General features: G+C 29.7%; 2 protein-coding genes across 2 annotated transcripts in view; both read right to left on the reverse strand.

Annotated features, from left to right (window-relative positions):
• Positions 1-537: 537 nt before the first annotated feature.
• LOC136086796 (uncharacterized) lies at positions 538-6,646 on the reverse strand. The gene is made up of 3 exons (XM_065809286.1): positions 6,642-6,646; positions 1,453-4,525; positions 538-699 (listed from the first exon to the last, which is right to left on the reverse strand). The coding sequence occupies exons 1-3, from the start codon at positions 6,644-6,646 to the stop codon at positions 538-540; spliced, it is 3,240 nt and encodes a 1,079-aa protein (XP_065665358.1).
• A 15,017-nt stretch (positions 6,647-21,663) lies between these two features.
• Positions 21,664-27,444, reverse strand: part of LOC100202967 (uncharacterized) — a 54,414-nt gene continuing 48,633 nt past the window's right edge. The window contains exons 5-7 of the mRNA XM_065809853.1: positions 25,681-25,809; positions 25,360-25,543; positions 21,664-22,182 (exon numbers count right to left, since the gene is read on the reverse strand). Coding sequence (XP_065665925.1) covers positions 22,061-22,182; positions 25,360-25,543; positions 25,681-25,809 — 435 coding nt within the window. The 3' untranslated portion in view covers positions 21,664-22,060. The remainder of the gene's footprint in view (positions 22,183-25,359; positions 25,544-25,680; positions 25,810-27,444) is intronic.

Below are 27,444 nucleotides of genomic sequence, written 5' to 3' on the forward strand. Positions count from 1 at the left end.
ATATATATGTATATATTGGATTGTCCGATAAGTTCTTGCCGTTTTTCTAAATTTGATATAACTTTATTTTTTAACATAAAATAACAACAATTTAATCAGTAATGTATTCTCCGTTGTTTCTTACGACTTGCTCCCAACGTTCAACGAGTTTTTCGATTCCTCTTCGGTAGAAATCGCCCGGTCTCGATTCGAAAAATTCTTGAGTCCCACCATACACACAACATTGTCTTCCGTGGAAGATATATATGCATAAATAACATATATATATATGCATACATATGTATATATATATGCATATATATGTATATATATATATGCATTTATATGTATATATATAAATATTGTTTCGGGCTTAACCATTCTTTGCGCTGCTTCATGTTGATGTAGAGACACCATTTTTCGTCACCAGTGACAATGATATAAGAAATCTTTGCTTATGTCCATGAGTTGAAAGATGGCGAGCAAGCAAACTGACAGCAATGGTGGATCGTTGATTTTTATTGTTTTCGCTCAATACGTGCGGCAACAAGCTCCGAGTTAATGAATCTTTCCCATTGAGTGGAGATGTTCTGCCACTGTTGATTTATTGGATCCTATACGCTCTGCCAATTTTCTGGTTGTTTGACGCGCGTCTTCGTGCAGAAGTTGATTCAAACGCTCTTTATAAAACTCACTTGGTCGCCCGGAACGAGATGCATCCTTGAGGTTGAAATTGCCACTTTTGAACTTCGCAAACCAATATCGAGCAGTTCTTTCAGCTATGGCACCCTTTCCGTATACGTATATATATATATATATATATATATATATATATATATATATATATATATATATATATATATATATATATATATATATATATATATATATATATATGTATATATGAGGAGTGGACTTGCAAAACCTGATAATTCACTTTTTTGTCATTTCGAGATAATTTGCAAAAACTGTTTTCAGTAAATCTGTTTGTTATGCAGTTATAATTGAAACACTATTGTATGCATATTAATTTGTGATAGAAATATTGGATTCTGCATGTCCAGAATTATTTTCCTGATGCAAAATTACAAGAGCTATCCAGTGGTGTGCGCAAGTCAAATTTTTTGAAAAAGTGAATTATCAGGTTTTGCAAGTCCATTCCTCATATATTTATATATATATATTAAAGAGTTTAGAAGGGACTCTAGTAATAAATCACGTAGATAAGATTACTTTACAATATATTTCTTGAAGATACGACTCGTTATTTACAATAAACCCTTGTATCACGCCAAGTCACACGTTGTAATATAAACGCAAGAGAGTAAAATAGCAAGAGAGCGAGAAAGGAGCGCTTTCTCTTATATATATAAAAACAAGAAACCAACTGGCTGCTGCGTTAGCAAACCAACGCAACACTGCGGCCGGCACTTTTAAATTGTTTTTTAAAATTTCAATGTTCTTTTCACTCACAAATGTTACTTGAGTTGATTGTTCTTCAATATCGTAATGTCTTTCCCGATTGTTCAGCGGAATGCAAGCTTCCGCTGAACAATCGGGCACCAAATCTAAATAAAGAAAACGTGTACTACAACATGTAGCGACAAATATCCACGCTTTGTACATCATATTAGATTCATAAATGTTTTTAATCATAATTGGACCGCAAAGATCTACTCCAACGTACTTAAATGCATATTTATCACTAACTCTCGATAAGGGTAGAGGCGGAGAATTAGGATATTTATAGGGTTCACTGTCAAATCTTCTGCAAACGTGACAATTTCTAATTATAGTCTTAATTAGACTACGAGATTTTGACAACCAAAACTTAGTTCTCAATTCATTTAATGTTTCTTTAACACCACCATGTTTAGTAATATAATGATAATGTAATATAATTAAATTTGAAAAGTAACTCTTAATAGGTAAGTATATAGGAAACTTAGAATCAAAGGGAATCGGTGCGTTACTAAGACGACCTTTACAACGAATTAATTCATTAACAGTAAAAAATCCTAAATCTCTTTTAAGTTTGTTGTAAGACTCACTATTAAAAATGCTTTTCTGAATAAATTTAATCCACAACAATTCCGCATTATTTAGTTCTAAAGTAGTTATTGTATAAAAATCATTATTGAATTCTTTTTTAATAATGCGAACAAAACGTAAAACTAAAGCTGTAACCTTAAGAAGACGATCGTATGTTTTAAAATTCTTGATATTCATAAAATCTAAATTAACTATAGAATGTTCTGAAGTAATTAAAGTTGCGACTTCAGACAGAGAATCTCCTTGCTTGCTTAAATCAAATGAAGGCCATGAAATAAAATCATTGAATAGAAAACTTGGACCTTTAAACCAAAGGTCGTTTTTTTGAAAAGTACTAAATCTACATCCGCGAGGTATAATATCCGCGGGATTTCTTTCACTTTCAATATCACTCCAAAAATTAATATCATACAAAGAACGAATTTTTTCTAAGCGTTTCTGAACAAATGCTTCATATTTTTTATTTACATTGTTTACCCAATTAAGACAAATAATAGAATTAGAAAATAACTTGATGCAAGAAATATTTAAAACACAAGATAATTCTTTATATACAACTATAAACAAATCAGCTAATAATAACATTGCCCTTAATTCTAACTTAGGAATAGTATTTTTAAGCAAAGGAGAAACTCTAGATTTAGAAGTAACTAGACAAGAATTCGCAACTCCCTCAGCGCTACTCCTTAAATAAATACAACACCCATACGCTTTTAGGCTCGCATCGCAAAAACCATATAATTCAAATTTAATGTTTTGGATGTTGTCTACACACTTACTATACCATCTTGGAACACAGATAAAAGGTACTGAACCTAAATTATTAATAATATCATTCCATTCAATCAATATATCATCTCCTATAAGTGAATTCCAACCTAACTTTAACTTACAAATCGACTGAAATAATATCTTACATCTTACAATAATGGGATTCACTAATCCCAAAGGATCATAAAAACTTGCAATGAATCTAAGAATACTTCTTTTAGAAGGTTTATTGTGCACTAAATATAATAAATCCTGAAAGGAAAAAATAAAGTTATCTTCAATTTTATCCCATTTTAAACCAAGAACTTTTGTTATGTCACTTGAGGTTGGATTGTCCTCTTTGATTAAACTATTAAGCTCCATTGAATTTGACTCGAATTTCCTAAGGGAAAAATTTCCTTCTCTTAAACACGATTTCGCTTTATTATAAAATAAAAGTCCTTCGGCAACAGAATCGAAACTTGCATTAAAATCATCTACATGTAACGATTGAATTAATTTCTTGCTAAATTCAAAATCGTTCGCAGCATAATGTTTAGCGTGATTAATTAAGGTCGCAGATAATAAGAAAGGAGAAGTCACGCCAAACAAAACTCGACACAATCGATAAACACTTAAATCAGCACTTTTTAAATTATTATTGTCTAAATCAAATAAGTCTTTGTACAACAGAAATCTTACAAAGTCACGATGCTTTTCAGCTAATGCGATGTTTAAAAAAGCTTTCTCAATATCGGCAATTATAGCGATCCGCTTTGCACGAAAACGTAAAAGTATACAATATAATGAAGTTGTAAGTGATGGTCCTGAAAATAGACACTCATTTAACGAAGGACCAGATGTGCAAGCACTTGCATCGAAAACTATACGCACCTTTGAAGTTAGTTTATCTTCACGTATTACAGGGCGGTGAGGTAAATAGTGAACGTCACCAATATTTGATTCAAAATTAGAGACTTTCTCAATAATGCCTTTAGATAATTGATCCTTAATAATATTATTGTAAGATGCAAATAAATCTCTATCGCTTGCAAGTTTTTTCTCTAATGCTAAAAACCTAGACTCGCATAAATTGTAATTGTCGCCTATCACCGGATGATCTGTTTTAAAAGGCAATTCAACTTCATACATTAAACCATTAAACTTAATATTTTTCTGAAAGTTTTCATAAACAATCTTATCACTTTCACTAATTTTGGAATCATCCCATAATAAATTTAAGTCATTTTTAATTAAAACTTGTTCCCTATTAAAATCAGACGCAACCTTTAAAACATGAGAAGTTAAAACAGTTGAATAATCAAATTGATCCCTATTAACTATCATGGGACCACTTATTAAATATCCTAATTTAGATTTAATCGCTACGGGACCAGTAGCTCCCCTAATAATAGAATTGTCTATAAACTTCCAATAAAAGTTTGCTCCTATTAAAATGTCAACTGATAAATTTTCTTTAGAATTATTATGATCGGCTAATTTAAGACCCTTAAGATGTTTATAATTATTACGTGCTATATTAATATGCTGCCCACTTAAAGGGGAACATATATCCTTTACAAAACATTCAATACTTATAAAATAACCATAAATACTTTTGATAGAAACTCTTACTCTATCTAAGACTTCAGAAATGCTACCGTGCCCAAATGTTTTAATGTTAATTTCTTTACTATTAATACGTTTTAGGTTAAGTTTGGCACAAGTCTCAGGAGTTACGTAGCTTAGTTGCGAACAATTATCAAATAAAATAAGAGATTAAAATGTGTTCGTGGGGTCTTTTTATTTTCTTCTTTCCTTTTCTACTCGAGATAAAAAAAATATATATATATATATTTATATTTATATTTATATATATATTTTTATATTTATATATATATATATATACATTTTTTTTATTTATAAAGGGTGATTTTTTTGCTGGTATCTTTTTGGCAACACTGGTTATGACAGATCACGCGTGAATCCTGTCTTGTGTCATTGTCAAACTTGTTCACTTTGGTTTATAATTTAACCATGAATCGACTAACGAACGAACAACGCTTGCAAATTATTGAAGCTTACTATGAAAATTCATGCTCGGTTAAGAGAGTGCATCGCGCACTTCTTCCAATTTATGGGCAGTTTGGTCGGCCTACTTAGGGAGCTATTTGGAAGCTTGTGACAAAACTTCGAACCAAGTTTACATTATTGGATATTAAAACACCGACACGCGTAAGGAGAGTGAGGACCGAAGAAAATATTGTAGCTGTATCCGCCAGTGTTAGTGATGACCGTAAATAGTCGATTCGCCGCCGTTTGCAGTAATTGGGCCTCTGTTACTCCCCTACGTGGAAAATTTTGTGAAAGGATTTGAGTGTAAAACATTATAAGATACAGCTGGTGCCAAAATTGAAGCCACACGACCTCCCACAACGTTTAATATTTTGTGAATGGGCGCTGGTAAAGTTGGAGGAAGATCCACATTTTTATCGAAAAGTTGTGTTCAGCGACGAAGCTCATTTCTGGTTGAATGGATACGTTAACAAGCAAAATTGCCGCATCTGGAGTGAAGACCAGCCTGAAGCATTGCAAGAGCAACCGATGCATCCCGAAAAAGTCACTGTTTGGTGTGGATTATGGGCGGGTGGCATCATCGGACCGCACTTCTTCAAAGACGACAATGGCCGGAACGTTAATGTGAATGGCAAACGCTACCGTGCAGTGATTACAAACTTTTTTTTGCCAAAAATGGAAGAGCTGAGCTTGGCTCACATGTGGTTTCAACAAGACGGTGCCGCATGCCACACAGCACACAAAAAATGGCCTAGCTGAGAGGCGAGTTCGGTGAACAGTTTATCTCACATTTGGGGCCGTCAATTGGCTGCCCAGATTGTGTGTGGCGGGAATGGGCTGGATGCCAATCCGTTACCTTTTTAAATTTTGAAAACCATCCCACTCCTTTTTTAATGCATATTTTGGGGTGGGTTGCCATCCCGGTACATAATAAATTAATGGAAATTTTATTTTATTTTCCTCCTATAAATAAACTTGTAAAAACAATTTTAAAGTTTGCGGCAATATGCGAATTTAAATGAACTAAAGTCTCAGCTGTTATTTAAAAATTTACGGTAGAAAGTTCAAAAACTAAATCGATAATTATAAAACTATGTTCAGCTGTTATTTAAAAATTTGCGGTCGAAAGTTTAAAAACTAAATCGATAATTATATAACGTCTTTGTATTTTGAATAAAAAGTTACCAAGCAACAAAAAGCTACATTGGCTTTTTTTTGTCGTTAAAGTATCATTAGAGTTTTTTTTTGGTGAAATAAAATATAGTACACAGTAGATTTACTCAACATTAAATGTTATGATTAAAAAAAAATTTACTTATTATAAGTTAAGCAGTGATAGTTCTAAAAGTAATTTGGAAAATGACACTGAAATAATTAAAGAAGTGACAGATTTTTCGACTATTGAAACTTGCCAATCTTTTCCTCAATGTGATGGTATTTTTCCAGATTACTGGTCTGATTTACAGTGGAAGGAGAAATTAAAAACATTTGACTAGTTGACAGTTTCATTAACAGGTCTTGGTTGTTCTGTTTGTAAGTCAGCAAATAATTTAGGTGCCGAAAAATCTTAAGGAATAAAATAGGCTAGCGAGTGGACGCTTGGCAACGTTAAGGAGTATGGCGAAACAAAAGAAAAAAAACAACAATCAATGAGGAAAAAGCTTTCAAGCCATAAACTATCAGTTGCACTCGAAAAGGCTTGTAAAATTATTTCTTAGTCCAAAAAAAACACCATAGAGATGTTTAGTTCAAAAATGCAGATCAATCAGCACGAAACTACCTACCACATATTTCGCACTGCTTATCACATTGCAAAAAGGAATCGTCCATTTTTTGATTTGAAAAAACTAATATTATTACAGGTAGAAAATGGTTTGGACATGGGACGTATTTTACAATGTGATCACGCATGCGCTGATATTGTTTATCACATTTCAAATGAAATGCGCACTAAGCTTGTAAAATATATTCTTCATAACGATAATAAAGTAGGGTTTATGATAGACGAATCTACCACGATGAGCAAAAAGTCTGCTCTGTCAATCTGCTTGAGAGTGAACATTCCAGAAATAAATATTGTCAATAGTATTTATTTTGATCTTATCGAATTAACAAATACAGAAGCCTCGTCTATTGCAAACTCTTTTATATGTGCTTTACATGATTTTGGTTTTAACAACAATTTTTTATTACGTAATTGGGTGTCTTTTGCATGTCATGGTGCTTCTAATATGCTTGGCAAAAAGGCAGGCGTGGCCCAGTTACTTTTGAATCAGTTTCCTAATTTGATATTATAGCATTGTAGCAATCACCGATTAGAGTTAGCAGTAAATGATGATGTGCGCGATATCTTACCAATTTGTCACATGAAAAGCTTTTTCAATAAATTATATTCCATTTACAGTGCATCTCCTAAAAAAAAAGAACTGGAAACTGTTGCTATGGCTTTAAGTGTAAAACTGAATTCCATTGGACGAATTCTAGGCACTAGATGGGTGTCGTCTAGCGCTCGATCTGTGATGGCTGTTTGGAATAATTATGCAGCATTGTATCAACACTTTCATGAATCTTCATTGGATTTAAGGCGTAATGGAGGAGATAGAGCCCAATATGCAGGTCTTAAAAATAAATTATGTGATATCAATTTCATACTCAACATGGGACTAATGCTAGATGCTTTAATAGAACTAGAACATTTTTCTAAAAAATTACAAGATAGGCAAACTTCATTATCTGATGCACATCGGCTTATCACCTTAAAATACCATATATTTCAATGAATGAGAAATAATTCAGGTGAATATTATTCGCAAACGCAGCTTGCAGCAGAAAAGTTTGAATTTAAAGGCGTCAAACTACAGATCGGAAAAGTTTCTAAAATTAATCAAAATGAATTTTTAGTAAACTAAGTGAAAATCTTGATTCTAGAATGTTTACAACTAGAGCTGCGCATAAATCTTTACAAGACAAAGAAAATGATCCAAACAAAGAAAAATACGATAATTTAATAAAAAATTTACAAACTTTTGATAAGCCACAATGGTTTGCAGACCAAGATCCATGCTTTGAAGATAACGATATTAGACAATTAGCAAAAACTTTAAATATTTATGAAATTACGGCAGTCCAAGGGTTTCGTAAATACACTTCCACTGGTGACTGTAATAAAACCCCTAATGATCTTCAGCCTCTGAGAACTGCTATAAATACCTTGATTGTTTCAACAGCTGAATGTGAGCGTTCTTTTTCTACTATGAACATAATCTTATCTTCCTTGCGAAACTCTTTATTAATAAAAACTGTGTCGAGTTTAATCTTCATTTCATTAGTAGGTCCACTAATTACGCATTTCGATCCAAAGGATTATGTCATTAAGTGGTTTGAGAAAGGACATCGCGATGCTAATTTTAGGAATTGTGAAGCGCCGGCATTAAAGTCTATAAATGAAAGTGAAACATTTTGGAAGATATTCTGACCGAATTTTTTTTCAATTATTTAAAAATTGGTAAATACAAAAAAATAAGACTTGTTTAAAAATAAAATGTTTAAATATACCATTGTTTTTTGATTGCTTAATCACGTTTGATGTGAAACTCGAATAATTTACGGTGACAGTTTCTTAAGAATATAACGGACAAAATAGAGTGTTCATTGAGCACTCTATTTTGTATTCTACAAAATAGAGTGCTCAATGAACAGAGCAATTATAAATTAGCAGAAAATCACTTAACGAAAATTTTTCTCTGAAAATTTCTGATGAGAGTCTTTATTGATGAAACACAGTGTAAAATGCTTTTTTAATTGAGCTGAAGAAGTTTCGTATTTGAACAAGAGACATCTATCAAGTACTTAAAACTTAACTGTATTATTTCCTATATGTATTAAAGAATGAACATTGTAAACTAATTAATCCTTACCATGAAGGTTGCTTTCCATTTTTTAATATCTAATTAAGACCTTGGCTTGTTAGGAAATTTTCTTGAAATTTAACGACATATCTCAAACAATACGTCAGATAAAGTTATTGACAGTAATCTGAGACAATTATCCTGCCACACCACTCTTCTTTCTGAACACAACGCTTACATCAGTTAAAACCATTGTGTCCCTTAATACACTTAACGATTGCTCTAGCTGGTGCATCACATATGATAACAGCAAGATTAATATCATACTCAATATTTTCATAGATAAAATCATCTTTTGGAAGAACTTTAAACTCTACCAAAAAATTATGTAGATAATCAAAAATGGAATTAGGTTTTTGGGCACCACTTTTTAATCAAATAATTAATAACCCAATTTGGGTCCCCCAAAATTGCTAGTCCTAGGTCTAGGCTCTGATAGCAATATTTATAAACAACAACAACTTTTGGCAAACTTTATTCAAAATTTTTTACAAGTATGATTAAATTTTGTCACTATTTTAAATTTTCATTGAATAATTTCCTACATGGTTTTTTAACATAAAATATTTATGGAGTATTATTCTCTTTAACTATCAGCTTTCAAGCTGATTAACTAACTTGATCAGCTTCAGCTTTAGTTTAAAGCTGAAGCTGAAATATCAGCTGCTACCCCTGCTTTATAGACAGCAAAGTTAATGTGATGTAAATATTTTATCTTAATACTTGTGTTTATTTTATACTTGAATACTTATTTTTTTATTTTATAATACATGCTTTTTTTTTTAATACGTGTTTTTTTTATATTTAATACTTAAGAAAATATTGACTTTTACCCAATATTCCTTAGATAAAAATAATCTTTTCTCGCATTACTCTAACCGTGATAATAAACAATGGTAATATTTACTCCAATCATTATATTTGTCCCCCAAAGTTCATTCAAGTCTATCATACATAAGTCTCTCACTAATTCTAATAAATAAAAATTATTAACATTATTATTATAACTATATTTACTAACCTATTATTACTAATATTATCAAAAGTACATTCTGGTTTTTGAAGTCACTTTTACTCATATCAGTATGCAAATACTGTCAACAGTTAGTGTGAACCAAGCAGAAATGTATATATTTTTTTTTTCTTTTTTTTTTTTTTGTTGCTCTTATATATTCAAGTAAAAATAAAAAAATAATCGTAATACATAGATCAAATATAAGAACACGGATACTGGTAGAGGGCCTAGTGGTCCTGTCGTCGAGAATCGTTTACAATATTTAAAAATCGTCAAGAACCGTTTACAGTATTTAAAAATCATTTATAAAATATATTAATTAACAAAAAACAAAAAACAAAAAAACAAAAAAATAAAAAAAAACCGAGCTTGAAAATATACAAGTATGTTATCCAGTAGGCCGGGTGAATAAAAATGAGCAATTGCTTTTACTGAGTAATTGGTCAGCTTTACGCAAATAAAAACTTCAGGAGTTTTGCTCAAAATTTTATTCACGTAAAGTTAAGCAATTTACTCAGTAATTGCTCAGTGAATAAAAATTAAAAAAAAAAGTAAAATTTTTATTCACGTAAAGCTGACTAATTACTGATTAAAAGCAATTGCTTATTTTTATTCACCCGGCCTAGTGAGATTATAATTTTTTTAGTCAATTTTCAAAAGTTGCGTAACTCAAACCCTGAGAAAAATCAAAATTTTCCGAAACTATTTTGTTCCACAGAAAAGCGCAACGATATGAAATAAAGGATCTTCCTAATTTTATAATGTGAATAAGGTTGGTAAATCAAATTATCATTTCTTAAGTTATATATAGTTTTCTTTTTGATCAAATATAAATTATGGAATGATATCGGAGTCATACTTGCTTTACATTTAAACATAGAACGAAGAACATTAAATATATTTAGTTGGTATAAATTAAGAACATTCATTTCAGTTAAGAGAGGATTTGCATGAGTATAACGATCTTTAAAATTAATTACACGTGCAAGATGCTTCTGTTGTCAATAGTGGGGTTCTAACTTACTTTTTTTAGCACTAACCCAAGCAATATTTACTGATTCAGTGTTTATACGAAAAAAAGCACTGATGCTGTTGAAAAACTGCACTGTTGAAAAAAAGCACTGATGCTTCGACCAAAAAAGATGTGTCATCAGCATACATTACTGCCGTTAATTTAGTGGCTTTAAAGAAATCGTTAATATAAATCAGAAAAAGAAGAGGTCCAAGTATAGATCCCTGCGGAACTCCAATGGTTATATTCAAAAAATTTGTAGACAAGGAACCATTGATTTGGATAAACTGCTTACGATTATTTGTGTAACTCTTAAGTAAATTTAAGAAATTTCCTGTGATTCCATAATGCTCTAGTTTTTTAATAAGAATTGAATGATCTATGGTATCGAAGACTTTGGACAAGTCTATAAAAATAATAAGATTGAATTGAGATTTTTCAAACGAATCCGCGATATTTCGTGTTAGATGAAGTATCGCGTGTTCTGTGGAGTTATTTTTTTAAATTCCGTATTGACTATTGTGTAAAATTTTATTAATAGAAAGATGTTCGTATAACCTATTGTACATGATTCCTTCTAAAATTTTTGAGAAGGCAGATAGAACAGAAATTGGACGATAATTTGTTATGTTAGAAGTTTGCGCAGTAAGTTTTTTCTTTGACTCTCGAATTGCTCTATATAATTTTTATAAATTATCTTACTTTTTTCTGATATTGATTTCAAATATTTAATATAAAGTTTTTGTTTAATTTTAGAAGATTTCCTGAGAACGAACTTCTGTAATCTAAGGTGATTTGATACATTTATTTTTTAAAGTTATTTTTTTACTCGGAAAGTTTGCATCATATATTTCAAAGAAAGTTTTATAAAATGAGTTAAAACATAAATTTGCGTTAAAGGAAATATTAATATGGTTCCAGTGAAGCAACGATAATTTTCTTAAACATGCTGCAAAATACCAGGTATACATAAGATACAAATCATAAGGGACCTATTTTTGTTCCTTTAATTTGCAACCTAATATTTTTATCCCAACATTTTAAAATTAAGTAATGGAAAACAAAAGCGGTGTTTATCTTATTTTAGCTCAGTTATAATAAATAAACACATGGTCATGATCTATATAATAACCATTACTTTTTTTTAGTTATCGTTATTTATGTTAAAGTTATCAAGTTAAATTAAAGTTTGAATGCAAAAGTTCATATCAATAAAAATTTTATCAGTATTGTAAACATAAGTAAAGTATTATAAGTATTTACAAGTATAAGTATTGTAAGTATAAGTTATTATTTATATTATGATGTTATTGTTAATATTACAAGCGTACAATTTTAAATCAAAGTCAAAAAATATCAATGAATAAAAAATGCAGTTGATGCATAACAATAAAGCCATTTTCTGCATTTATGTGTAAACACTTAATATTTATATCTGACGGTGGGTAAACTTTGTTAACATCAGCCATTTTGCTTATATAAAATATAGAAAAATTAATGGAAAAGAGTGGATCTGTAAAAACGATTTAAAAGCTTTAAGTTGCCTAAATATAACCTATCCATCACAACTTTTGCCTTTTAAATGTTTCTGGCTAAACCAATATCTTGATCAACCTCAAAGCAGTTATTACCATCACTAGCAGAAATAAAACTTTATATTTTAGTCATTTTAAAAATGGAAACAGTGTCTCAATGGAATAGTTGCACAGTGAAAAAAATATCTCTTTTTAATTACAATGTAAATATAATGTATAAAAAAAATATAACGCATAAAAGTTAAATTTATTTTACGCACAATACGAATTGTAAATGGCAACCATCGAGTAAGTTTTGTAATGATTTTTTTATTATTATTTTTTTTTTTTTTTTCTATTTTTTTTTTTTTTTTTGTTCGTTATTACATTTTAAAACATCACGTTAAATTTTCATAAAATTTACAAGCTAAAATAAAATAACATAAACAATTACAAGTGAAGATATTTAATATATATACATATATATATATATATATATATATATATATATATATATATATATATATATATATATATATATATATGTATATATATAAAAAGAGCGCGGAAACTCGTAGAAGATCGTATGGTCTTGTCGTCGAGTACCGCTGTAAAAAGACGTTGCATTTTTACGTTCACAAAATATTTCTTAAAGATATTTTGACAGATAATATAAAAGCAATATAGGCTTGAGATTTAAATAAAAATACAAAAATAATTTAAAAACTTTGAAAAGAAAAAAAAAAAAATTTCCTATAGAGAATATACAGACAATATAATAGCAATACAGGTTTGCTGATCGTAAATAATTGAAATAAAATCATACAATTAAAATCATACATTGCAAACATATAAACCGATATAAATAATGGATAAAAAGAATTTCAAACGGTTTTAAAAGTACACATGTATATTGTCAATTTAAAAAACTACTTCTTTCAACTTTTATTTTAAAAGATATGTAATTCCATTCAAAAGAAAAATCAAAGTTATTTAAGGCAATTTTGTTCCAAAGATACGGTCCACGAAATGATATGGAAAATTTACAATTATTAGTTTTTGCAAATGTTTGCATCAAAAAATCATCATTTCATAGATCGCATTTATTTTTTTGTTTTATTGTAAATAAACTACGAAAAAGAGAAGGAATTTCGTTTTACATTTGTACGTAAAACAAAGAATATACGTTGAGTTGATATATGTTTAAAATATTCATTTTTCTTAAGAAAGGCCATGAATAGGTTCGTCGATCACAAGAATTAACTAAACGGGCTATATGTTTCTGATCACAATGAAGAGTCTCTAGTTTTAGGGTGGCCATCGATATTTTTCAAAAAAATGGGAAAATTTGCAAAAAATACGGGATTTTTGCTAAAAATACGGGACATTAGCTAAAAAAAAATTTTTGTAAATATATTGAAGCAAAAAATAGTTTTTAATTTATTTTTCGAATTATTTTAAATTTGGTAGTTATTTTTAAAAAAATTGCTCAACATTTTCAGATATCATTTATTTTTTAATGAATGAGAAAAGTGCATTTAAGTAAAAAAATTGAGATTGCATAACCTTATTGTACTGCAAACAAATTTTTTTTTGTTTAATTTAAATTTAAAATTTAATTTAATGGCTGAGAAATTCAGTAAATTCAAGAAATTCAGTACTGTGAGAAATTAAAAAAAAAATCAAGTTTTAAAAATAAATTTACTTTTATTTTGAATATTTTTTTTTTTAAATAGCATTATTAAGGAATGGAACATTATCCTTAATTAGATTATAAAAATGTAAGCATTTTAAGTTAGAATTGTATTTAATAGTCGTCAATGAATCAATTGTTTCAATATCAAGTCGATTTTTGTTATCATCCCAGATCAGATTAATTATCGAAAACAATCTCTCAACTTCTGCTGATGAGCCAGCCAAACAAAATGCAAACTTTACTAATTTTTCTAAATTTGTTAAAGGTGAATATTCTCTGAAATTTATGAAAATCTTAACCCAAATGCTTTCTGGTGAAAGTTTTAAGTTTGACCAGCTTGATAAATTTTGTATAACATAATCACGCATTAAGCCATATTCATCAAATAGTAAATCAACATTAATAATATTATTGAACATCTCTCCATATCTTTTCTTAACATATTGAGTTGATATTTCGACATCATTCCAATCAGGATATTTATTCATTATCATCCATATAAAAACTTGCAAACTGTCTATTGAATTTTTCCATAACTGAATATAATTGATTATAGTTTCATAAAAATCATGTTGTCAAAAAAAGATTTGATAACTGGTGGACACTTTGTTAACGATTCAAAGTAATCCTTCAAAGTATTGTAAAACTCAATTAAACAAAAAATTGCAGGTTGAAGTGTTAAAAAGCGTGTGCTTGAATGGTTTAACAAAGGTTTAAAATATGAACCAACTTCATCACAAAACTGTTTGAATTTTTCTGTTCTCACAGTGTAAATATTAAAATGTTTATAAATTTCAACAACAATTGCTCCATTATCAATATCAAGCGTATCACATCTTGCATTTGAAGCATTATGTGCTATATGAGCCATACATCCATTACCAACAATTTCTCTTTTTAAATCGTTTTGAAGCTTACGCCAGACATTATTGATACCATTACGATTGACTCCGCCAAAATTCAAATTTGTATTGTCAGCTGTGAATGCAACTACTTTTTCTTTTAAATTTTGTTTTTCAACTATTTCTAAAATTAAATTAGAAATTGTTGTTGACTGTTTATTTGGAATTTTTTAAATTAAATTTTTTTTGTTAAAAACACCAATGAAATGACTGGAATAAAGAATCTTGCAACTACAGGCAACATTTTGATGCTCTTATGATTAGAAGTATCTGTTACGAGAGCTATAAATTTAGCTTTAAAATTCGCCTTTTCTAGTTAACTTTTTGTTGTCACATCAATAAACGGTGCAATTACTTGTGTTATAACAGCAGTTGTTTTAGTTTTTCCAAGTGTAAACTTTTTTTCAAAAAAATTTCGTACTAATTCTGAAGTACAACCATTAGAACGAAATGAAAATTATGCTTAGCAGTATAATACGCAAATGCTGCTTCCTTAGCAGCAATTTCGAGATCATTATTTGATGCATCTATTTTTTTGAAGAATTCATTTACTTTCCTGTTTGAAGATTCAGCAGCAATTGACGACTTATGCTTTTTAAAATCAATATGCTGAAGAATATCACTTCCACCTCCAAATTCAACTGAAAATTCTGCTGAACATAAATTACAATACGCTTTACTGTCATTTCCGACCACTTTTTTTAATAAATTCAAATTCAGTTGCATTTTTGTCACTCCATCAAGTTTTTTGAAATTTGAAATTCAAAAGAAATTCTATGGCATCATAAATTGCAAATTTGTTTTTTAAAAAATTAAAAAGTGAACAAACTCTACAAAATAATTCAAAAATACGAAACAAATGAGGTCAAATAAAGGACACGGGACATTTTGTAAAAATACAGGACTGTTCCGGCCTTATACTCGCAGATGGTCACCCTATCTAGTTTAAATTTGTTAGTACTGCTCCACGCAATACTTGCATAGTTTATATGACAGTGAATAATTGAATAATATTGTTGCATTAAAGTATGCATGTTTAAATAGCTTTTTTATTTGCATAATATTCCAATACTTTTTGAAACTTTGTTGCTTAAGTTTTCGATGTGCAGTCTCCATGTAAGATTTTCATCAATATATATTCTTTAAAACTAAGTAGTTTTTACTCTTTTTACATTTTTATATTTTCAATGAATATAGATGGCGTTTTGTATGGTATTATTTTTTTTTTTTTATGGAAGGTGGGTGAGATAGAGTCCAGATTGTTTTGTCAATATTTACTGAGAGCTTATTTACTTTGAATCAGTAGGAAACTTTTTTAAGTTCTAAGTTCATAATTTCAAATAATATAGTAATGTTGCTGTGCGATAAAATAAGTTTGTGTCGTCGGCAAACATTTGTCCTCAGGCTGAATGCTTTATGGAGACAAATATAAGAAAAAGAAGAGGTTCAAGTATAAAACCTTGTGGCACGCCACAGGTAATGTTTAGTAACATTTTTGGTGATTTATCGTCAATGTGTACATATTGAGCACGATTATTTAAATAAATCTTTACGCATTTTAAAACGACTCCTGTGATTCCATAAAATTCGAGGTTTTTAATAAGAATTTGATGGTCAATAGTATCAAAAGCTTTTGATAAATCAATAAATTTTCCTAATGTAAACTCAGATTTATTAAACAACTCGTTAATACTACGTGTAAACTGAAGTATTGCATGCTCTGTGGAGTTATTTGTTTTGAAACCATATTGATTATTAAATAAAATATTATTTACAGAAAGATGAGTGTTGATTTTGTTATATAAGATTCTCTCTAAAAATTTTGAAAATACTGGGAGAACAGAGATAGGGCGATAGTTATTTACATTAGTTGCATCCCCTCCTTTGAATATCGCTGTTACTTTGGCAATTTTAAGTCAATCAGGGAAAACTCCTTGGCTAACGCAAGATGAAAAGATTTTACAATTTCTAATAAAATTGTACGAGTTTATAACGACGTTTCCGTTGATACCGTCGAATCCTATTGCCTTATTTGGTTTAATCGTTTTGAAAGCAGCTTCAAATTCCTCAAAGGATATTTCAATGCAATTAAGATTTGTTGTTTTTTGAGTTAAAATTCAAAAGAGTTACCAGTATAAGAAATATTTTTTGATAAGTTATAAAATGCTTATTTTATTCAACTGCAATATCGCTTGAAGCATATAAAATTTTATCATTAACTTTAATAAGTATATTTGAAGCATATAAATTTTATCATTAACTTTAATAAGTAATACTGAAAACAATCTAAATCACCAATTAAATAGTTTAATTTCTTTTCGTCGTTACTTTTTTTAAAATAACTTCATTTAAAAAAGTATTAAAATATTTAATTACACTAGTTGGTGGGCGATAACAGTAACTCAAAAGTATATTTTAATTTTTTTGGGTTAATATTTCATTTGTTAAAACCTCTTTAACACGTGCAACATATTTAACTGGTCGCGCTCAAGAAATCCTGTTATTTCATTATTAAAAAAATAAGAGCAGTTACTCTGCAAAGAATGAAATGATAGAAATAATTTAGATCTGGGTCAGAATTTTCATCAATCACAAAATTATTTGTTTGGAAAAAATTTAGAGAAGTTTTTTCAAAATTTAGTTCACTTGAAGCCATTTTAGTTATAGTTAGTAATTAACAAACAAATAAAAGAATTTCTATCAAAACTCACGCATAATTAATTTATCACCTTTGCAAATTTCCCTTTCTTTTGCAACTCTTTTGCTTCTAAAAACAACTTTTCTTTATCTCCGTCGTAATAATTATATTTAAAATAAATAATTAAAATTAAAAAAAGTTAAAAGATTTAAAATAATAATTAACCATAAATATGATTTAAAAATTTTACTATATTAGTTCTATTTTTTTTGAACCTCCTGTTGTTTTTTTTCCCATTCTATGGCCTCTCTAAATGTTTATATTTTCTTTGAATCCAAGTTTACCTTTTAAAGTTCTTGTATTTTTTCTTCGCTTCCTTCTCAATTTTCGTTCTCGCACTCTGGAAGACCATTAAACCTGAGGTTATTTTGCCGACTTCGATCTTCCAGTTCAGCTAGTTTATCCTTTACTTCACTACTTTCAATTATAATATTTTTATTTGTTGTTGTTTTCGTTTTAGATTCCGCAACATCAACTAAAAATATTTTCATATTTTTCACTTACAAATTCCACCGATTTTTTAAGTTCATAAACCTCTTGTTTTGAGATTTTATTTTCTTCTTGAACTGCAAGTATTTTTTGCTCCATTTTTTCGAATTTATCGTTAAAACATTTCAGTAGTGTGTTTTCGTGTGTATCTAAAATTTATTTTATTTGAGTGATGTTAAAATTTGCAATTTTGATTTTATTAGTTTAAAAAAACACGTCCATTCACGGCCGAGTTCGTCACGGAAAAAAAAAATTATCAGGTTAAAACTTTTGGGAACCTTCTGAAAAAACCCGTCAAATCTCCAAATCTTTCGGCTTTGATAAAAACCAGATAAAACCCAATCAAGCAAATTTGCTTGATTTTTTTACCCTATGGGGCCCGTTCGGAAACCAAAACACTTATCCGTCGAAATCCCGTTCCCTTAAGCCCAGACAAAAACCATACGGTACCCGTCTTTCAATGTTGGCTGGGAATTAACGTAAATAAAGAAGTTATTGGAAAAAAGATTAATGGAATAATTATTCAGCCAAATAAAACTCTTAGTAGTTTATAAAATAATACACGAAAAGTCAATAAGATTTGAAAATCTAAGTTGCTTCTTATTTAATATTGGTTTATACTGAGTTAAAAAATTCTATCAAGTTCTCCATCATATACTTTAAATTTAAAATCGCATGAAAAGGTAAATTAACAATTTAACAATAGAATTGTATAAAGTAATGGATGAATCTTAACCAGATATTAATGAGTTGCGATCTGGTTTTAAAAACAACACAAATGCAGGTTTTGATAATATTAGCGTAAATCTTGTAAAACCAGTTTTACAAGATTTAATAAAAATAATAAAGTAAGTTTTTTTATTTTTAAACATCAAATCTTTTAAAAAATAATGGAGCAAAACAAAATAAGAGCAGGGCTTCTCCGACAACGAAACAATTTATTCCCAGACCCCACCCAGCAGGCACAGGACGTAAAAAAGACGTCCTGATAAAACCACGAGGTTTACCCATTGCAAATCTAGCAAAACGTAGTTTTGCAATGGGTAAACCTCATGGGACCTATACGGGATACCCGGCGGGCAAACCCATATGGGCCCCAGAGGAAAACCGCGGCCAAGATCAGGCGGGTTGCCGATGGGTTTCCCATATGGGTCCCAGCTGCAAACCCAAATGGGCCTTTTACGATTTTAAAGTACAGGATTTGACTAGGACCCATACGGGATACCCGGCGGGCATACCCATATGGGCCCCGTATCGAAACCGTGGCCAAGATCCGGCGGGATACCGTCGGTCTTCCCGTATGGGCCCCGTACGGTACCCGTATGACAATGTTGGCGTAAGTTTATACGCAGTAATTTGCAGCATTTAATTAACATGCTATTCAATTTTTTGTGTTATTAAAATATTATCATTATTCATGAAAGAATCTGTGCGCGAAATTTTGATGAGGAAATATAGATATTTTTACGTAAAGAAAAGTATTTTGGCTAGAAATCCGTTCCATTTTTGTTTGGAATACTTTGCAAAGAAACTTATTTATGACTTTATTTAAAGATACTATTTTCGTGTTATATAAGCATCAAATTACCCAGTGTTTTTTTATTGAAACTATCTAGTTTTAAGTCTCTTAAATTGGAGTTAATTGCTTATTGAAAAAAAGCAAAACAGAAAAAATTTTAATTTTTTAACAATACTAATTATCTTTCTGTGATTTATATTCAAAAAATTCGTATTTTAATTGCTTAAAGATTTGAGTTTATAAAATTAAGAAAATTAACTAACTTTTTTTTTCTTTGTGTAAAACAAAGTAGTATTGTTTCAATAAAATGTGACTATTGATAAGTTTTGTTAATAACGTTACACCACAAATTAGTTCTAATTGTAAGGTTGATAATTTTTTACTTAATTAATATTAATTTTTTGAGCTAACTTAAAGTGGTATATTATAAGTGGTTGGTAATATGAGCAGTTCCGCTACTTTTTTAAAACCTTTGTGTTAAAAAAAAAAAAAAATTGGGTGCCAAAACATCTAACATAAAGTACTCACGCCAACAATCATGAAATATGACCCCCCCCCCGCTCCCTTATTGCCATGGGTACTTTTATGTCCAAACCCCCCCCCTTCCCTTAAAAAGTACATACGTTTCTCAAACACCCCCCCCCCCCCTCTATTATTTTTTTTTTAAATAAACTTTTTTCTCAATAAAAAAGTTTATTTAAAAAAAAAATGGTGGAGGGCACCTTAGATACTTTATACGACCTCAAAGCCCTTTGTTTGCGCATTCTAAAAAACGTCTTTAAATATATACGCAAGTTTAAATTTTAATAAATTTGAATTGTCTATGACCAACTTGTGTGTTTAGTCGAGAGGGAACGCGGAAGGAACGGTCGGCGGAGACCCAAGTTCGATTCCCGTAGAATTCATTCTGAGCTTATTTTTTGTTTTAATAACGAATCAAATTTAAAAAAACTATACTTAAGGCGAACGTTTTTTTCAGGCACCCCTCTTTAGTAAGTAAAAAACGAGTCTTCCCCCCTTCACTGCCCAAACGTGAGAGGAATATGTAGCAAAATTTTCAACTTTAGGATCTAAAACTTAATTTAAGTTTATCGACAGATTTTAATTTTTGTAGAAAAATATTGTAAATTACAAAAGTTATGACCTTTTTAGTGCCCTCACATATGGGCAGAAGAGGGCAAGCGTTTTAGGGCTTTTTGTTCGCAGGCCTCCACCATCCCGATATTTTGCAAGGCCTTCTCATTTGGCATAGGTATAAACAAATTTAAGTTAGGAGTTTGCACGATGTGTGGAAGTGTCCTATCTGGAACATCAAAAAATTCTGAGGGCGCCCATACATGTGTGGGCATAGAAGGAAACTATACCCTCTACTCCATATACCATACATCTTTTTATGTTGGCAAACTAGAATCTTTAGTCAGAATGTAGCTTTTCTACTGATTAGCTGGTTAATTGTGATAAATTAGAAAATCGAAGTACGTACTTTTAAATTGAACCCCCCCCCCCCCCATACGCTTTTTGAAGACTTCCCCCCTCGACCCCCCCCTCCCCCTATGAGCGTACGTACTTTATGGACGACCCCTAAGTGGACGATAATTAGTGGTCCCTAAAAATAATGTGTATTCGCAAAAATTTTGGATCGAGCAATAATATTTTTGAAAATATTCCCATTTTCGTTTAAGCTGCTCATAATACTCTGATCTACCCTATATATTATTTTTTTAATATTTCTGGGTGTCAAAATTTTGTTCCTTGTGATGTTTTATTTAAATATGATGAGAAATATGGTTTCCATTAAAAGCTCATAACTTTAAAAAACTTTTAAAAAATGTCTTTAACACAAATGTTTTTTGAAGAGTCGCTTACTTCGTGCGCACATTATAAACGTTAGAGTTCCTTTACCTACGTTCACAATCGAAAAATCCCCATCTTACCAAGGGCATTAATGTATCATCTCTAATATAATTATTTTAGATAATCAATAAATTAATTACAATATAAATAAACAATATATAATAATTAATTAAAATACAAATTAGGCAAAACACAAGTCGGATAATAACAATTTATTTATTTAATATATACAATTTATTAAACAATAAACTTTATTTCGCAAATAAATTCAATTAATTAGTGACAATGACAGAATAAAAAAGTTATTACACAATTGTAATGGTACATAAGGTACGCAGATCATTTAATTAAAGTCTTCGAAAATCTGAACCACTTTTTTCAAAGTGTCTTTTTAAAACTTTTATAAATTGCATCCATATAAGCCTAACCATGAAGATAACCATACGAGTTTATAAAAAAACTATCAATGGTTACCATGCTACTTTTTTTACAGGGAACACACTTGATAATAAATTAGGCGAGCAATTAAGAAACCAACTGGATATTCACGATTCATAGTGGGCGCAGAATTCTAAAGAATTCTCACTTGCTTCACTTCACTCGTTTGTTTCAGTTTTATCGTTTCCATAAAACATTTGCATAGCGCACCATACGGATGTACGAACAGCGCGAGTGTGTTTTGCCAATTTATAAACGGCGTCAATTAACTTTGCCATATCTAAAAGCAACAGTTCGCAAATGAATAAATTTTTCTCCACTTTCAGTTTAATACATTTAGTAACAAAATAGCTATTAGATAAAATCATATAGCAAACTTAATTTGCTGTTATAATTCTAGTCTAATAAACTGTATTTTATTTGGATTAAAAGAATCTCAGATCTAATCTTGGACTATTAGACACAATCATATAGCAGTGTTTTAGTAATTTTAATTATCCAGAAAACTGCATCCTATTTGCATTAATAAAATCTTGGATCTTATTTTTGTTTTTCTCAATAATTTTCATGGTTTTATTTGTAAATGATATAAATATTAATTACGAAAAACGCCGGTTTTTTATTGATGCAGCAGAGAGCCTTTTCTGTTTTTGCTTTTTTTAAAGACAGGAAAATTCCTGTCTTAAGTTAGGCCTAGTCTAGGCCTACACAAATTCTAATTATAATAAGTAGATATACGAAGAGATTTTTTACTTAAACTACTATTTATAAGTTTGTTTTTATTTAAATAACTTCATTCATTTGTTAAACAATTATTAAACAATATAGGGTGTGGATGTACCTTAAGGCTGTGGGTGTAAAATAATAATATTTGTGCTTTGTGTTGTATTACAGGAACATGTATCAAAACCTATAGAGAACTAATGACAACTTATGAGTAAATAATAATTATTGTTACCTATGTTCAATAGTATTTAACGATAACGAAACAGCTCTACCTGTTTGTGTTTTTGGTGTACGTTGTCAAAGCAACATACAGGGTCAGGGTAACATCATCAGTTTTTGCCATGTCTAATAACATCTGTCCAACAGCATCTGTAAATATGAGATATAATAACATCTGTCTAACAACATCTGAAAGTTCATTGATGTCTAATAACATCTGTGCAAAAATTAAATGAATATTACAGATGTCGTTACATCTTTTAAATTATCAAAGTGTAATAACATCTGTGCAACTACATTTGTGGGTTCTACAGATGTAGTTACATCTTTTAAATTATCAAAGTGTAACAACATCTATGCAACTACATTTGTGGATTTTAATACGAGGTTATTTTTTAGATGAATTAACTAAGAATGCATTATTATAACCAGATGTAGTTACATATAGGATTTTTTTCAGATGTAATTACATCTGGAAAAAAAAATTGACTAATAATGCAATATTTTAACCAGATGTTATTACATATAGAAATTTTTTCAGATGTAACTACATCTGGAAAAAAAATTAACTAATAATGCAATATTTTAACCAGATGTAGTTACACATTTTTTTCAGATGTAACTACATCTGAAAAAAATTCTCCCAGATGTTATTGGACTTGATGTTATTAGACTGAAAAATTACCAGATGTAGTTACATCTTTCTAAAGATGTTGTTAGGGATAATTAAATTTTCAGATGATATTGGACAATTGTTATTAGAGTAAAAGAAAAATACAGATGATCTTGGACAAAAGTGTACAGATAATTTTGGACTACTCCACAGATGTTGTTGGACAGATGCAGTAATCTTTTACCAACGTAAATATATGTTAGGCAAGTCTAACATTTCATCTCTTTTACATAAGTCTAGTCATATCTTTCCTGATGTTAAATTAGAACTTTTAATAAAGGACTTTACCTCTAATTAACTTTTTCAATCTATTGATTACAACCTACTTGACATCTTAGAAAAACAGGTTAATTCATTGTCCATCTAAATCACTTCAGCTTCTGTTGTTAAAGTTAATTCTTTCACAAACTTTTCTACAGCTTGTGGTCAAATCAACATTCCTGTCACAGTCTTGCATAAGTGTTCTCAACACCTCTCTTTATTGCTATCTTAACTATTCAAGTGTTTTTTGATTTGGAGATCACTCTAACCCTTTGAACTTTAGCAAAATGAGTCTCTTTAAAATTATTAACAAAGTTCTTAAGTTTTTAATTAACAAACTTTTAATATCTCAGAGTCCAACAACTTACTCTAACAATCAATACGAACTTCAACCTTCTGAATTCTCAACAAAACCCAGTTGTTTACAGCTGTAGTTATACCTATTATAAATGCAAACTTGAGACTTTGCCCCATTGCTGTAAGGTCTATACTACCAGAGTTGCTGTTCTGTACATTTGTGCTTAACAATTCATTCCTATCTTCATGTTTTCCTGAACAATACAATTTACAGTTTTATAAGTCTACTATCTATTCTTCTATCTATTAGACAACACTCTTCTTCATTTCCCGCAACCTGGGTACCACAAGGTTCCATACTTGGACCCATTTTGCTTTTCATCTATATTAATTAAAATCCAGGAGATAGTAACAGGTTTAAAAAAAGTAAACTCTTTTAATCTTTCCTTTAAAAAATTTACAGTAAAAGGAGGAGACTTAATGACAAGAAACACAAAAATGAATTTTAGTAGATAGCACAAGAGATGCTAGCTCTTTAGAACAGCGCCCATTATAGTATTTATAGCTTTGAATTTATATATATAATCATATATATATACATATATATATGTGTATATATATATATATATATATATATATATATATATATATATATATATATATATATATATATATATATATATATACTTGTAATAAATTTAGGCTTTTTAAGATATATGATGAAACATTTTGTTTTTTCTTTAAATTATAATAGAAACATTCATCTTTTTAGCAAGTTACACAGCAAACTGCATAATAAACAATTTTCAGTCAATTGAAAATGTAAATTTTAGAAAAAAAAAGTATACATGTATATAAACAAACACACACACACACACACACACACACACACACACACACACACACACACACACACACACACACACACACACACACTAAGCAGTACCTACTTAAGCGCATACAGTCAAATAAATCAATATGGCTAAATCTGGTCAAATAAATAAATCAGCTTATAAATATAAACTTAGCCAAAAAATAAAAATTAAATATATGTATATAAAATATAGCAACAATGAGTGAAAATTTTAACAAAAAAAAACTTCTATTTGTATAGAAATATAAAATTTTAGTTATTAAATCTACTTTTGTGGTTAAAAAATAAAATTTAATAGACTTTCACACTAAACTTAATGATTTTAACATTAAATATTAAAGTTTTTATTGTTACTATCTTTTATCTTTGAACTTTAAACGTTAAAAAATATTTTTAAGGTAACAAACCTGACTCTCTATGAGATTTCCCCCCACTATATTCACTGGGAACATCACTTATGCTAGCAAGCTCACTTTTACGAGTATTTCGTAGTTCTTTTATGGCAGTGTGCCATTGATCAAGTGTAAGTCCTATATTTAAATGCAAAGGAGTGAGCCCTTGACGTTCAATGCGTCCAATGAGTGACTCAACCTAAAAGGTAGCTTTATTTAAGAATAAACAAATATATATAATTTATAGTAAATTTCCAAACAAAAATCAAAACAAAACAAATGGAATTTTCATTCTTGTCAGAATTGTGCAAGATAGCCAGTAAAATCAAGTTTTACCTTTTGATGTTCTTTTTCTTGATCCATCACAAGCTTGTCTACACGAGTTGAATTAGATGGATATTTTGTAGAGGTTAAATCTGAAGATGACTTCCTTAAACAACAACTTTGTGACAAACTTGAGTCTGCCTAAAATCTCAAAAAAAAACACTTGAAGTTATTTTATTCATTGTAATAAACTTTGTACTATATGCGTACAGAATTACATTTAATTAAAATTAGAATATATCAGTTGGATACAAATCTTATTAGATATTGTAGCTTAGCATTTTAGGTTTAAATATTTACTAATATGAAAATATTTAACAATAATATAATTAACACTACTATTTTACGTTCTAAGTTAGTCATGTGCAGGGATGCAGAGTTCCAAAAGGACTCCGGATTTGAAAGTCACAAAAAGATTACTTTTTCCTAGTTTTTGGTACCCAGGAGCTCTAAAAACATAAATAAGTTTATGGACTACTAATAGGAAAAAAATTAAGACTTTTAGGTTAGAGGGACAATCATTTTTTGAACCCGGAGTCCTTAAGTATAATGGCCACAAGGACTCCGGGACTCCGGGCTTAAAAACAATGAGTTTCAAGTCATTAAATCTAATGAACTTTTTTCTTATAGTAGATCATAAGTCAACAATCATGTTTAGAGCTTCTGGACACTACAGACTTGGAAAAAGTAGAGATATAAAGCCGGAGTCCTTTTGGGACTCCACATCTCTGGTTATGTGTAATCCTGTATGGCCTTGTTTGACTATAACAACACATAGAGATACAGCGTACTAGATAATATAACATAAACACATAAGACATAGTGTACTACAACATAGTCTACTACAACACATAGTCAATACATAGTGTATCAGAATTGTGTGGTAGTGGTGTGATGGTAGAGCACTCACATCATATGCAAGAAAGTTCAGAGTTTGATCTTTATCGCATCCCTGGTAGTACCGCACTTAACTTGTTTCTCCGTGTAGCAGCCTTGTTCATCAAGGTTTGTGTTTTGGAGTTAGAGAGTTGAGAAAGGGTTGTAACCACAATTAAAAGGAGCTTTCTCCACTGTAGTGGCCTTCATGGTCTTGGGGAGGTAAACTAGCATTAAAAAAAAAATGTAACATTTTTTAGACTATAAAGTAAATAAAAAAAGTAATTCAGTTTTTTCTCAGACATTACTGAAACACCAGCCCATACCCTAACTCAACAGTTGAAGCCATACCCTAACTCGCAAGTTGATACACACTTATCTTCCTTTTATTGCTACTTTAGTGTGGCATTATTAGAAATATTTGTTGAGAAAAAAAGAAAATAACTTCAAAATGGATCATAAACATTGTAAAACAATGTTTCTGATCCATTTTGATTCAAACTCAAATCAAAGACCAAATATATCCTTAACATCAAATCATATATGGGAAATAATAAATACTAGGCAATGCTGCTATATGATTATGCCATAGGAACTTGTTTGTTATTACAGACAGTTTTTTCAAGTGCTAAATCTTCCCACTTAAATAACATACATTGATTAAAATTATCTAAAAAATATTTAATGCCATAGTTTTCCAACTCAAAAAGGGTTCTTGTTTGTCTTAATCTTATGCTGATTAGGTTTTTAATATTTCATGTAGTTCTTAAAGTTCTAAAAACAATTTTAAAAATTTTAGGTGTACATATTTAAAAAATTATAAGTGTAAATATTAATTATTAAAAATTACAATTCTACATATTAATTGTAATTTTCAAGTAACATGTAATAAAAACATAA

Source organism: Hydra vulgaris, chromosome 11 (genome assembly GCF_038396675.1).
Source record: "Hydra vulgaris chromosome 11, alternate assembly HydraT2T_AEP".
NCBI lineage: Eukaryota > Metazoa > Cnidaria > Hydrozoa > Anthoathecata > Hydridae > Hydra > Hydra vulgaris.